Source organism: Prunus dulcis, chromosome 1 (genome assembly GCF_902201215.1).
Source record: "Prunus dulcis chromosome 1, ALMONDv2, whole genome shotgun sequence".
In the NCBI taxonomy this organism is placed as follows: domain Eukaryota; kingdom Viridiplantae; phylum Streptophyta; class Magnoliopsida; order Rosales; family Rosaceae; genus Prunus; species Prunus dulcis.
This window is the reverse complement of record NC_047650.1, coordinates 42,745,673-42,758,470: the sequence shown is the minus strand read 5'-3', so window position 1 is coordinate 42,758,470 and position 12,798 is coordinate 42,745,673. Positions and strand designations below refer to the sequence as shown.

At 36.7% G+C, this 12,798-nt stretch overlaps 1 protein-coding gene and 1 pseudogene across 2 annotated transcripts; both read right to left on the bottom strand.

Moving 5' to 3' along the window:
- Window positions 1–4,498: 4,498 nt before the first annotated feature.
- LOC117629433 lies at window positions 4,499–8,663 on the bottom strand (annotated as a pseudogene).
- Window positions 8,664–9,202: 539 nt separating this feature from the next.
- On the bottom strand, window positions 9,203–11,598 carry LOC117629449 (H/ACA ribonucleoprotein complex subunit 4-like). Of its 2 annotated transcripts, none has more exons than XM_034362004.1 (2): window positions 11,436–11,598; window positions 9,203–11,056 (listed from the first exon to the last, which is right to left on the bottom strand). In XM_034362004.1, exon 2 carries the CDS (start codon window positions 11,051–11,053, stop codon window positions 9,332–9,334), a length of 1,722 nt encoding a protein of 573 aa, XP_034217895.1. In that variant the 5' UTR covers window positions 11,054–11,056; window positions 11,436–11,598; the 3' UTR covers window positions 9,203–9,331. The 2 variants fall into 2 exon arrangements, with proteins under 2 accessions (XP_034217895.1, XP_034217896.1); XM_034362005.1 differs by having other exon boundaries at window positions 9,316–11,056; window positions 11,447–11,598.
- Between the last annotated feature and the right edge of the window lie 1,200 nt (window positions 11,599–12,798).

The following is a 12,798-nucleotide window of genomic DNA, read 5'->3' as shown; positions in this document are numbered from 1 at the left end:
TAGAAATTTTTCCTGAAAACCCGTGAACTTTAGAAAATTGCTCTGATATCGAGTTTATTGGAAAATTTGAATCTGGCAATTCTGGTTTATCCTATTCTGGCACTTGGGTGGAAATATTTGAGATTGTTTACAGGTGAAATTTTGGGACTGGTCAAAATACAGGGGAGACTGCCGAATTTTCGGCAGAAGTCGAAGAGAAATTTGAAAAGAATTTGAGACAGAAAGGGTAAAAAGGTCATTCGTGCCCGACATTAGCCAGGTGTCGGACACGCACAGGACTTGACTCGAATTTCAAAGTGAAAATTGGGCTCGTCCTGCCACCTTAATATTCTGTTAATTACTAATCAAAGTACTTAAAAAAGTGAAATACATACTATGCTACTTAAAGGGTGTAGCCAAACTTTTCATAAAAATTCAAATTCTAAAAATAAAAAAAAAAAATTTAAAGAAAATTAAAAAACTGAGTATAGCCGTGCGGCTCTACTATTTTTAATATGAAAAGGAGGACCCCCAATGTTTAGGCGCCACGTGTCTACATTTTTAAAAAAAACAGAGTATAGCCGCGCGGCTGTACTTTTTTTGGTTTCAAAAAAAAGAGCCTCCAGCAACTAGGCGCCACGTGTCCCAAAACAGTACAGCCGTGCAGCTGTACTATTTTTCTAAATCCCAAAAGGTATAGCCGGGCGGCTAGACTATTTTTCAAAAAGAAAAATAGTACAGCCGCGCGGCTATACTATGTAAATAGAATTTAATTCTTTTGTGGACTTTTTCTATAATTTTTTTTTAATACTAATTAATATTTACTAATTAAAGTAATTCAAAAAGGCTAAGATGTTACTCAATTGCATTTATTGAATTAAAGAAGTGGGCCAAAAAACAAAAGCAAAGAAAGTAATTATATGTTTATTAAAAAGGATTATATTTGATTTTTTTATTTTTTAAAAAGCATTACGAATACGTACAAACATGTACAATACGACTATTGTACGTTTGCTTTTTAAAAAAAGGAGATGCATATAGAACACGAATGTATTATTGGAAACCACGTACGTACACACACACATATACATATACGTATACATATATATTACGACTAATTAAAGTAATTAAAAAAGAATAAGATATTACTTAATTACATATATTAAATGAAGGAAGTTGACCAAAAGAAAAAGTAAAGAAACTAATTTTATATTCTAAAATTTTATACTTTTCAAAAAAAAAAAACCATGAACACTTCTTCCGACGAAATTTCGTCGGCAAAGATCTATGCCGACAAAATTTGCCGGATTAGGTTTCCCACGACGAAAATATCTTTGCCGACGAAATTTCGTCGGGAGAGGTCTTATTTTTAAAAAATAAATATCAACTTAGGATGTTTAGGTTAATTAATTTTTAAAATTTTTATTTTTATTAACTACATAATATATTTTGAGATTTAATTAGTTGAATTAGCAATTATATTTTAATTATTATTTATTTAATGACTGATTATGATTAAATATTTAATTAACTTCATGAATTATATTACTTACTGAATAGTAATTCAATTTCTCTTTTTCTTTTTCTCCTTTAATATTCACTAAGTTAATTACTAATCAAAGTAATGAAAAAAGTGAAATACATACTATGCTACTTAATGGGTGTAGCCAAACTTTTCATAAAAATTTAAATTCAAAAAAAAAAAATTTAAAGAAAATTAAAAAACTGAGTATAGCCGTGCGGCTATACTATTTTTAATGTAAAAAGGAGGACCCCCAACGTTTAGGCGCCACGTGTCTACTTTTTTTTATTAAAAATAAAAAACTGAGTATAGCCGTGCGGCTATACTATTTTTAATATAAAATGGAGGACCCCAAGATGAACAATGACCTTCCCAGCACCAACCCTGAAGACTCTTATGTCCTGCTTTGATTTGTCCAAGAATGATTCATATCTCATATCACCAACAGGAGGGATGATCTCCATTTTTGAGTATTTGCAGAGCTACCAGACCCGCCAGGAAAAAAGAAATCTAAAAAAAATCACGCCATTCAAGTTCTGGAAAATTCGGCCGCCTAGGCGGGTTCCTTTTTTTTTTTTTTTTTTTTTGAAAATAAAATTTCCCTGATTTGCCTTTATCGTTAAGAGTAGTTTAGAGCATTATCTATTACTATTAGGCCATTACCCGAGTCTCTATTGTTCCCTTTTGATTTTTTACTTATTACTCATATAAGAATCTACCATTTTCTCATTTAAATATATTACTTAGAGGTTATAGCCGCGCGGCTGTATTGATTAAATATATTATTTAAAGGGTATAGCCGGGTGGCTATACTTATTAAATATGTTATTTTCATTTTTTGTGCTAGAGTATAGGGGAAAAATAGGGAGAATGAGAGTGGAGATGAGATTGAGAGGGGAGGATGGGTTGGATGAGTAACAAAAGTGAAAACAAAAACTAAAAACTGAAACCTATTTGAAATTGTTTTCACTTTCAAGTTTTTGTTTTCACTTTTGTTACTTCTCGCTTCCGTATTCCCCTATCATCCTCCTCACTCTCATTCTCACTTTCATTTTCCTCTATACTCTAGCACAAAAAAATGAAAACTCAAAACTCCTCATTATATCCTTTCCACAAAAGTAAAATTGAAATGGTTATCAACCAAGCCCTAAAATAATTATCAAAAAAGAGACCCTAAAATGATTATCAAACGGAACCTTAACCTTATCAATGTAGAGGAATGTCATGCCATCAATTTGACATTCATATAAGCAAAAAATTAGCCACCTAGCGGCTCCCAAAAAATTGCAGTTAATGTGATAGTTTCATGAATAAAGAAGCTATTGGTTAAAAAATTTATCACTTTAAGGTTGTTTTTGTCAATTTTCAAAAGATAAGAGACTACTGTTAAACGTCACAAACTACAAGGTTATAGAAAATGTAACTGAAACGTTTTGTTTTCATCCATTCATATACACTCCGTCTTGGAAGCACATGTGATGCGGGTCTGGTGCTGATCTTGCTCACGCGAAACGGACCAGCAGGATGTTTTATCACAAAATGCTTTGTATTATTATTAGTAGTGGAGTTACTCAATATATATTGCACTTTATTATTCAATATATATACACACACATATACATATATGCAGGCTGTCTGAGAGCGAACCAGAGACGGCAGACAGCGATTTTATAAGAGGAAAACAAAATGTGAGAAAAAGGTGATACGCGGCAATAAGATATATTTATAGGGATTGTTTAACCAAGTTTTACACTGGGAGATCATTTTACCAATAATTAGCCGACTGGCTATTTTAATTTTAAAAGGACGGCTATACTCTTTAATTATATTATATTTAAAGAGGCGGCTCTATTATTTTTTTAATTATTTTTTAAAAGCACACGCCCAGCTCCTAGGCGCCCGCCTAGAGCCTAGCGCCTAGGCGGCCAATTATTATTATTTTTTTCTTATAGCCGGCCGGCTATACTATTAATTAAAATTTTTAGAAAAATCCGGCTAGCCCATAGGCGGCCGATTATTTTTTTTTATTATTATTTTAAATAGTATAGCCGCGCGGCTATACTATAATTTAAAAAAAAAAAAAAAAAAAAACTGCTGTGTAACTGAACAGCTATATTGTTGAAATATATATTATATATATGTATATACATATACACAAATATATTAATATATATACGCAGGATTACCAAAGTGGTATTTCTTTGTTACTTTCCCAGGATTACCAAACATTAGAAAGAAATCTTCCATCTTCCATTTCTTGGGAAAAACATGAGAAATTATTTCCCATTAAATCTTTTTCATGAACCAAACATGCCGAAGTGTAATTCACTTGGATTAATACTCATCTTACACATATTCCACATTCACAATTTTGTCTCGGGATTGATACAAACATTAATTTTGCACCCTTTTTTTCTTTTATCAATACATTAATTTTGTTTTGTTACTTCTCATTTGTACATTATATCAATCCGTTTCACTATACAGATATCCTCTCGAACAATCACTCTTTATGGTATTGAATTGATCCATGTTGCGTTAGTAAGCAGCAATCCATTCTTGCACAAATTAGTTTATATCACATCCATGTCCTTTGCAATCATACAAGCATGTGATTACTCTGTGTGGCTCATATTGAACTACTAGCTCCTTCTCATGGGATTAAATTCTTTAATGAATCTTATTGATCAAAACGTTCTGTCTATTCTTCTTTGCAAATTACAACTGGGTTTCAGGTCCATAAAACTGGGTTGTGTTGAAAACAGGCACGATATACACAACGTATATAATGTGTTTCATAGATTTAAATATACACTTATGTGAGTTTCACATTAAAAATCCGTAATCAACTAGGGGATTAGTTCTGATTCCAATTCCTTGATTACCCTACATGTGATAGAGGGTGTATATTCTGGTTACATGCAACAATCTTTGCTTAAAATACAGCATCCTGATGCCCTAATAGTGAGAGGCCTTCTCATATTCAGATGCACGACATATCATGAAAACACAAAATCCCATTTTCACTGGAACAAAAAATAAATAAATACATAAATAGCTTGAAGGAAGCTGGCATAAAAACTTGAACTGTTTTGATTCTGCAGTCAAACCGCTACCTACCAATAAGTTACCAACATTAACCGAGTAGTGAATGTGTAATAATGTGCGGGGCTAGCATATTGGACAAATGAACCGGATAAATGAAAAGGGAAAACCCACACAAATAGAACTAGACAACGAAAAAGGTTAATGCAATTTATCACCATCCAGCCACTGAAGTGAAGGAACTACCTTGACCAAAAATGACTTGAAATTTTCACCAGCAATTGCATTCCCCGCAATGTCTAATTGCATCAACCTCAAGCTTTTAAAAATCATAAAAGCTTCCCAATAATTCGTCACACTGACACCCCCGGGCATCATTTCGTCACAGTTCCAACTAGTTTCTTCTGTGTGTGAAAGAGGAGATGAACAGAGATATCTTGTCGTGTCAATAGTGTGTAAACCTATCTCATTGTAAGAGATATTCAGAACTTTTAGTGACTTCAGCAATCTCAAAGGTCCCAGGGCAGAAAAACTACTGAATTTGTTGACACTCAGATTTAAGCAAGACAGAAGCTGCATTGCCTCCAATCCTGTCCAAAGACCCAAGTCAAAAAGATGATTTGCCACTCACAATCTAAACAATTAAAGTTCTGTATAATTTAGAAGTTTTAGCATTGCAGCTAGTGTAAGAAAACAAAAGCTTTCCAGAATCCAATTTCTAAATCATGAGATGTCCTCTAACAGGCTACCAATATATTCCCAGATTAACCAAACTATGTATGTGTGTATATAAATTGTTTCCCAACTATATGAGTTCCACGGGAAGACGGGAAGTCGGAAACAAATTAATTAATTTTTTTGGTCATAAAATAAATAAATTAAACTATACCTATATGCAATAAGCACAACTTCCCAAGTAAATTGCAGGAAATTAAACACAATCTGGATAAAAAGAAGGCAGGGCTACGAGATAGACAGACATGATTCACAACATGAACAAAAGTAAGCATACCTTCAATAGAACAAAGTTCATTGTGGCTGAGGTCTAGCATGCTAACCCACAAAAATTTCTCAATAGACCCTATTCGTGATATGGATATATTATTTAGTCGTACACACTTATAATTACCAATGCTTGCAGAAGCCAAATTTTTATAACTACAGCAGTGTCTCTGCAGAGACTCCCTGTTGGAAGTTACCTGCAATACCCACAAAATGTGATGAAAAAATTATAGAATCCAATATTTAGAAATCCAATAAAATGGCCTATCCAATCACTTCAAGTGAAGTTGAAACACATAGCTACTGACATCATTTAGGACCAGTCTTAGCAAGAAGCAAAATTGCAACACCCAGAACAGCGGATAAAGTGCTAGGGCAACAAATGCTTTATCACTTCAGAAATTATATTATCCGATTCAAGTGTCATAAGCATCCTATAAACAAGGTATCAATACTATCCAATTCCCTGGTACTAAAACAATGGTTGAAACACAGATGCATCAACATGGGTGTATTCATTCATCACTTTCATCCCTAAATTAGATTATTTGATTTTAAAGCATTGAAGTCAGTGTAGTCCAGACAAAAAGGTACTGACCCGAGGCGCACATGTAGCAGCACCATCGACAAGTAAGGTCGCATCCATAAAGGATTGAGGATTATGCTTGACTACATGAGAAGAAGAGAGCATTACCTCCTGCAGGAAAACTAAGCTGTGCTGATCTTTGTAATACTGAGAATGCAATGGATCCAACTTTATTAAGTCTTTATAAAGTTCAAGAACTTCTTTAGAATCGACTGTTTTGTTTGTAAATCAGGACAAAAGAACATTTATAGCTGTCAACAATCTTGCAAGCGTCAGAATTCCAATTTTACTGCAAAAAAAAAAAAAAAAAAAAAAAAAAAAGAAAAAGAACAGGTTGGATGACTTAGAAAAATAAGGAAATGTAACAAAAGGGCAACTTCTAAATTCAAAGCGGCCATGGCTTTGAAACCAGCCTACCAGAATAACAAGTTCTGGAATAAATCTATTTCATTAGCAACAATCGCTGCACGCCAATTTGAAGTGTTTGGCTCATGAACATCATTAATAATTAGCTGATCAAGAGAAACTACTTCATGTGGCTCCTGCGATTTTGTTTGGAGTGCATGAAAATTTTCATCCTTCCACAAAATTATATCCCCATCCAGGTCTTCAACTTTACCTCGTTCAGTTTCTCCCAGGCATAGATGCACTTTGAAGTTAAACTGTGTCGGATGGCTATAAGGAAAGCCGTTTTGAGATATGATGCCCTGAGACTGTCCAACACTAATTTCCAGCAGATAAGGTTCAGAAGAATGAGGGTTTGCAGCTGGAAATATAATATGAGTAACCCAAGCTTGGGAAAACTGGGATCTATTTTGTATAAGTGGAGTCCAGTGCAGATCATTTTTTGTGCAAAACGAAGATTCAATGGTTATTGTCGATGAATTTACACCTTGAACAGCTTTAGTAAAATAAAGTATCAGTGGAAATGTTCCTGAACTGGAATGGAAGCTGTCAAACTGGGACAAAGAACAGTCATCTGAGCACCTATTTCTCGATAGAAGGACATTAGATCCATGGGAAGGCCAAGAAGAAACAAGAAAAGGAGCATCCATGTTCACCGTTTGCTCAAGAAGTGAAAGATGATAAAACCAACCACTTTGATCTTCTGTACCCACGACAATAGCACCGTCCACAAGCTCATACTCATCATGCAGAACCTTCTCTTTTGAGGAAAATCCTTGAGCCTTTTTCTTCAGCAAACCAGACAGAAGTCCTCTGCAAGTTCCTCAATTAGATTCAACTAGTAATAAACATGTTTAAGCAAGGGTGCATCATAACGCAGAAGATGGAATCACATAATTGAGCCTTCCGAATGTTGTAAATATATTTCCAACGTAAATTGAAAAAAGTAGCCTCGTGAACTACTATATGTACAGGTTTTTTTGGTTGGTCAACGCTGGGAGGTGGGGAAATATTACTTGGGTTTTTCAAGGTGCTGCTGAGGGGGAGAGGCACTGAGGTAGGAACCCATTGGCACTATATGTATGGGTTTGTTGGTGCAAAATGGTAATACAAGAAGATGCATGACATGTTACAATCCGTTAACAAAACAAAAGAAGCAGCAAGAGAAGAACCAAAATTACAAGTAACAAAAACGAGGAAACATAATTTACTGAGATCACAGCAGAGTCAGAGTTATAAATAGATCATATTCAGACTAAAACAGCTGTTTGGTGACAACATATTCGGATCAAACAATCAACTTGAAATGGTTTCCAATTCCAATTATTAAACTTAAATTGGTAAAAGAAAATCCAAGTGCAACCTACGATGGTGCCACATTGAGTAATTGCTCAAATTGTCCTGGTTATCTTGTATCATTTCGTTGGTAAACTTCAATTCCTCATGGTCTGATGTATTGAACAATGCAGCTAGAAATCTGAAAATAAGAAAAGAAAAAGGAACCAACTAAATTAAATAAGTTGAGGTGTCAGCACAAAATGGAAATTGGTAGCTGAAGTTTGACCTGCAGTGATTCCAAGCATGGAAATTACGGGAATCACGCTTGAGCAATGTTTCAAGAAGCTGGAGTTCGAGGTCTAAATAATCATTCAAATAAGAAGAAGGAGAATGGGCCTTGCTTAGCCTCCTTAGCACCCATTCACGATGATACCACGCTCCGTAGGCTTTAGGATTCGTTCCCAGCGCAATCTCAACCTATAGGAATAGGAACAATCAATAAGAGACATCAATTTCAAGTCTCTCAATCCACAAAACAAATCAAATCAAAATCAAACAAACCAGTCTAAGTTCTGGGTCGAAACTGGAGTTGAAGTCTGGGTGGGAAGCAGCGAGTTTGTGTTGGACAGCGAGCTTTCTGTAGTTCCAAGCAGTGTAAAAGTCGGGGTTTATCTGGAGGGTTTTGGCACTGAGGTCGAGAGCTTCCTCGTTATAAATCTTCTTGTGGTGGTTGTATAGGAGTTGAGACTGGAGGGACCCAAGCTTTTTGGCCTTGCCTGCTGAACCTGCTTCATCTTCTCTTGTCGGGGCTTTGCGGGGTCGTCCGTGCATTTTAAGATCACAGAGACAACCCTTTTTCTCCCTTTCCTCCACAAATCTTCCTTCTGTTTTTAAGAGGAACCAAAACAGTAGTTATTAGGGTTTAGGGTATGCAAACAATGGTTTCTTTGATAAAGGTTTTAGCCCAAAGGCCAACAAACAAATAAATAAATAAATAACCAAGTCCGTCTTTGAAACAACCATGAGCCCAAAATATTATGTCCACCGATTTGCATCGATGATGGGTTAGGGTTTGCTTGAATTCTAAACTCGCATAAATAATTTATATGCACAGAGACAGAGATACAAACCAGAAGGTTGAACTCAACAGCATCACTGAAAGGTTGAGACTTAAGGAAACCGTACAGCAAGTGAAGTGCATTTTCATTCATACGTTTGAGGGAAGAAAAAAAAGACAAAAAAAGGGAAAATGTTGAATTGAAATTACTCAGACGACCAAGAAGAAAACAGCCTGCAATACAGGGCTAAACTACAAAAAAAAAAAAAAAACTAGTTCGCCCTGAAACAAGTCTATTAAACTTACTTATATAAGATAAGAAAATTTTAAGTCATATGAAAATTCTCATTGTAGATGGAATTAAAAGAAGGCATACATTCAAAACTAGTTCTGCCATTTAAAGATCCGAATCCTAAATCCTTCCTAATCCTCTTCTGCATCTGCTTTATCCTTTTTTTTATCCTTTTTTTTTTTTCTCACTCTTATCAGCCTCGTCATCAGCGGCAGTGGGAGTCGCAGCACCATTGTTCTCGGCCTCTTTGTTTTTCTTCTTCTTTTTCTTCTCAGACTTTTCCGTTTCAGGTGAACCAGCTTCAACTTTATCTTTGTGTTCCTTCTTCACCTTCTTCTCTGACTTCTCCACATAGGAAGCTTCCAAAACACCATTCTCTTTGTCCTTTTTCTTCTTCTTTTTCTTTTCTGACTTCTCAACTTCTTCACTTTTGCTTTTCTTAGCAGGAACAGGAACAGGGCTCTCTGCCCTTTCCTCTAGTTTTCGTTTACACCCCTCCTTAGCTTCCTCTTCATCCTTGTTGTTGTCCTTTTTCTTCTCCTTCTCCTTCTCCTTCTCTGCCACGGCAGGTTCAGTGGAGAGCGCAGCAGCAGTGACTGCAACAATAAAATCCCCACCTGTAGGTAAAACCACATTCCTCATCCATTCTTGAGGGGTACTCTCAGTAGGCTTCCCGTGCCTATCCAATTTCCCTTCTGCAATTAACTTCTTCTTCATGGACGCCCTTGGTCCCAATCCCCACTTCCTTGGGTAAGTATCCCGATCCATCACCACCCTCTTAATCTTTGCCACCACACCATGATCACAAGTTGCCATCACAGCAGTGGTCATCTCAGCAATTCCCAATGCAATTGCTTCTCCTTTGGTACTCATAAGCACAACTTCCTCTCCAACCTCAATATCATTCTCAAACCTGAGCAGCCCTGGAATCATTAACTTGGCACCATAGCAGATGGCATTCACTGCTGAGTCCTTGACAACCAATCTCTTATAACTGGTCAGGAGCACCTCAAGAGGCATAATGACCCTCCTCAAATAACTCTCATCCCTGTAATTATCGTACACCCATTGAGCATCCATGACATCGTGCATGGTAACCATGTTGTCTTTCTCGCCCATAATCCCAGACCTGACCCTCCTTAGCTCTTGCATATGCCCTCCCACACCAAGAAGCAAACCCAAATGGACACAGAGTGTACGCACATAGGTTCCTGCCTCGCAAGAAATCCAGAAAATGACCAAATGCTTATCTGCATCAAACTCAAGAAGCTTGCTTTCATATATAGTCCTAATCCTAAGCTGCCTCTTGACTGCTGATATCAAAGGCGGCTTCTGAAAGACAGCCCCAGTGAGGGCTTCAAGGGCCCGAGCCACCTTGGCAACATCAGGCACGGCTGAATGCAAGCGTGCAACACAGACATACTCTTTCCCTGCACCCTGCTGGGACTTGACAAGTCGCGTGGCTCGGTCAATGCAGACAATGAGATTACCTGTAACCTTAGGATCCAGAGTACCACTGTGGCCAGTTTTCTCTACGCGAAGGATGCGTTTAATCCAAGCGACAACCTCGTGCGAAGAGGGGTTGGCGGGCTTGTCAAGATTGATAACACCATATCGGATGTACTCGGCAAGAGGGCGCTTAAGGGGCGAATACCCGGAGGGAAGAGGGGTGTAGTGTCCAGTTCGAACATTGAGGCGGTCATAGTTTTTTAGAAGGATAGGCCACTGAGAGGTGTCCATGGAGGGAGTCGAGCTCTGGGGCTTAATCATGAAGTCTTTGTCCAAATCATTGTCTTTATCTCTATGCTTTTTCTTCTTCTTCTTCTCTATATCCGCCCCTTTCGCCACAGCCTTCAGTGGGGCTCGATCATCATCAGATGAAGCCATTTCCTGCACATTAAACAGAACAAAAATGAAAAAAGAAAAACTAGAACAGCAGGTAAAACCCAACATCAAATACAAATTTTATTATGGGCAATATATAAGAGCAAATAATCGCTCTGATTTTTTCGTTGTCAAACAAAAAAAAGCTTCATTAATCATTATATGCTTGGGGATAGTGACTTTCCAAAACAAAGCATCATCATTAAGTTCCCAGTCCAAAGATTAACACAAAATAGCAGGGTTTTACAAATAAACTAGTTTCAGGTGCAGTGACATGTTAGGAACCCTATCAGCTTCTAAAGACAAAAGAAGAGACTTTCACATAAAAATCACTTCAGGTATTCATAACAGAAAACCCAAAAGAGGGCAAGTAGAAAATCAACACCTTTTACTTACAAGCACCTAATCGGAATGGTTCGGGGGCGGCAGAGATGGAGAGCCAGATGTGCGGCGGCGTCGAGGAAGAGAAGAAATATGTCGCCTGACGGGTAGGGGCTTTAAGAAGAGAGAGAAGAGAGGCGAGGAGAGAGAGAATGGCGGGAGTTAGGGTTATGCAATTAACCCTGCTATTTTATTTTTGGGTTTTTAGGTTGAATGGTACTAAATTTTGACCCGATTTGCATTTTTGTCCCTTAAGTTTCAAAATTGTTCCCTCAGTCCTTTAACTTTAGTTTCATTATGACAAATGGTCTCACAATTTAGTTATGTCAATTTTTTCATTAAATTTATGAGTAAAAGACTCTTTTCATGTTAGTTTTATTTCTCCCCATTGTGAAACTCTCATTCCCATTCAAATCAGTTGCAACCTCTTGCCAATACTTTTTTTGGAAGACAATATAATGAGGTATCCACAAAAATAATGTAGGATGAGTGTAGATGTTTGCGTTTTATTTATGGTCATTGTGATGTTGATGATGATAATCGCGTTGAACATGTCTGGAAAGTGTATGGGAGCAAGGGCAGTGAAAACTTTGGAGCTAATGTAATTCTATAAGTTACTTATGCAATCTTGAAATGTTATTAGTTATGAAAATGGCTTATGGAATCTGAAATTTTTGGTTATTTCATTCTTGACTCATTGACCTCAAGTGATCTCGATTTGCAAATTGCATCCCCAAATGAAACTCCGGATTTTTAAGGTTAGTAGCTCTCTTATATTTCTTAAACGTTGGTAGGCGAATCCTCTGTTTTTTTGTCACATAGCAACTGTTATTCTTATCATTTGAGGTGTTCCCATCATAATATAAAGCATCAAAACATGCCCCATCATCAGAAATCTCTCCTAGCCCTTGAGCTTCAATCTCAACATTCACTTGTTCATTACAAGGCATATCAGAAATATCTTTTGAACAAATTTCAGAGCAAAGGCGAGTTTCACAATGGAGGAGAAATAAAACCAACATGAAAAGACCCATTTACCCCTACATGTAACTAAAAATTTGATAGAACTGACGATGTGACCATTTGTCCTAACGAAATTGAAGTTAAAGGACCAAAAGAACGATTTTGAAAATTGAGGGACCAAAATGCAAATTGAGTAAAAGTTTAGGGACCATTCAAGCTAAAAACCCCTTCTTCTTCTTTTTTTCTCTCAAATGGGAGGGCCTTTAGATAAAAATTACAAATTCTTGGCTAAGAGATTGGATTACTTTGGAAAAAAAAATCCTAGACATTCTCTTCCTCTGTGAGTCTTAAAGGAAAACTCCATAAGGGGAGGAGGAGGAAGAAGCGTCATTGCCCCTTATCCC

Coding starts and splice junctions, on each gene's coding strand:
- LOC117629449 (XM_034362004.1), bottom strand. CDS start 11,053: ATGGCTTCATCTGATGATGATCGAGCCCCACTGAAGGCTGTGGCGAAA.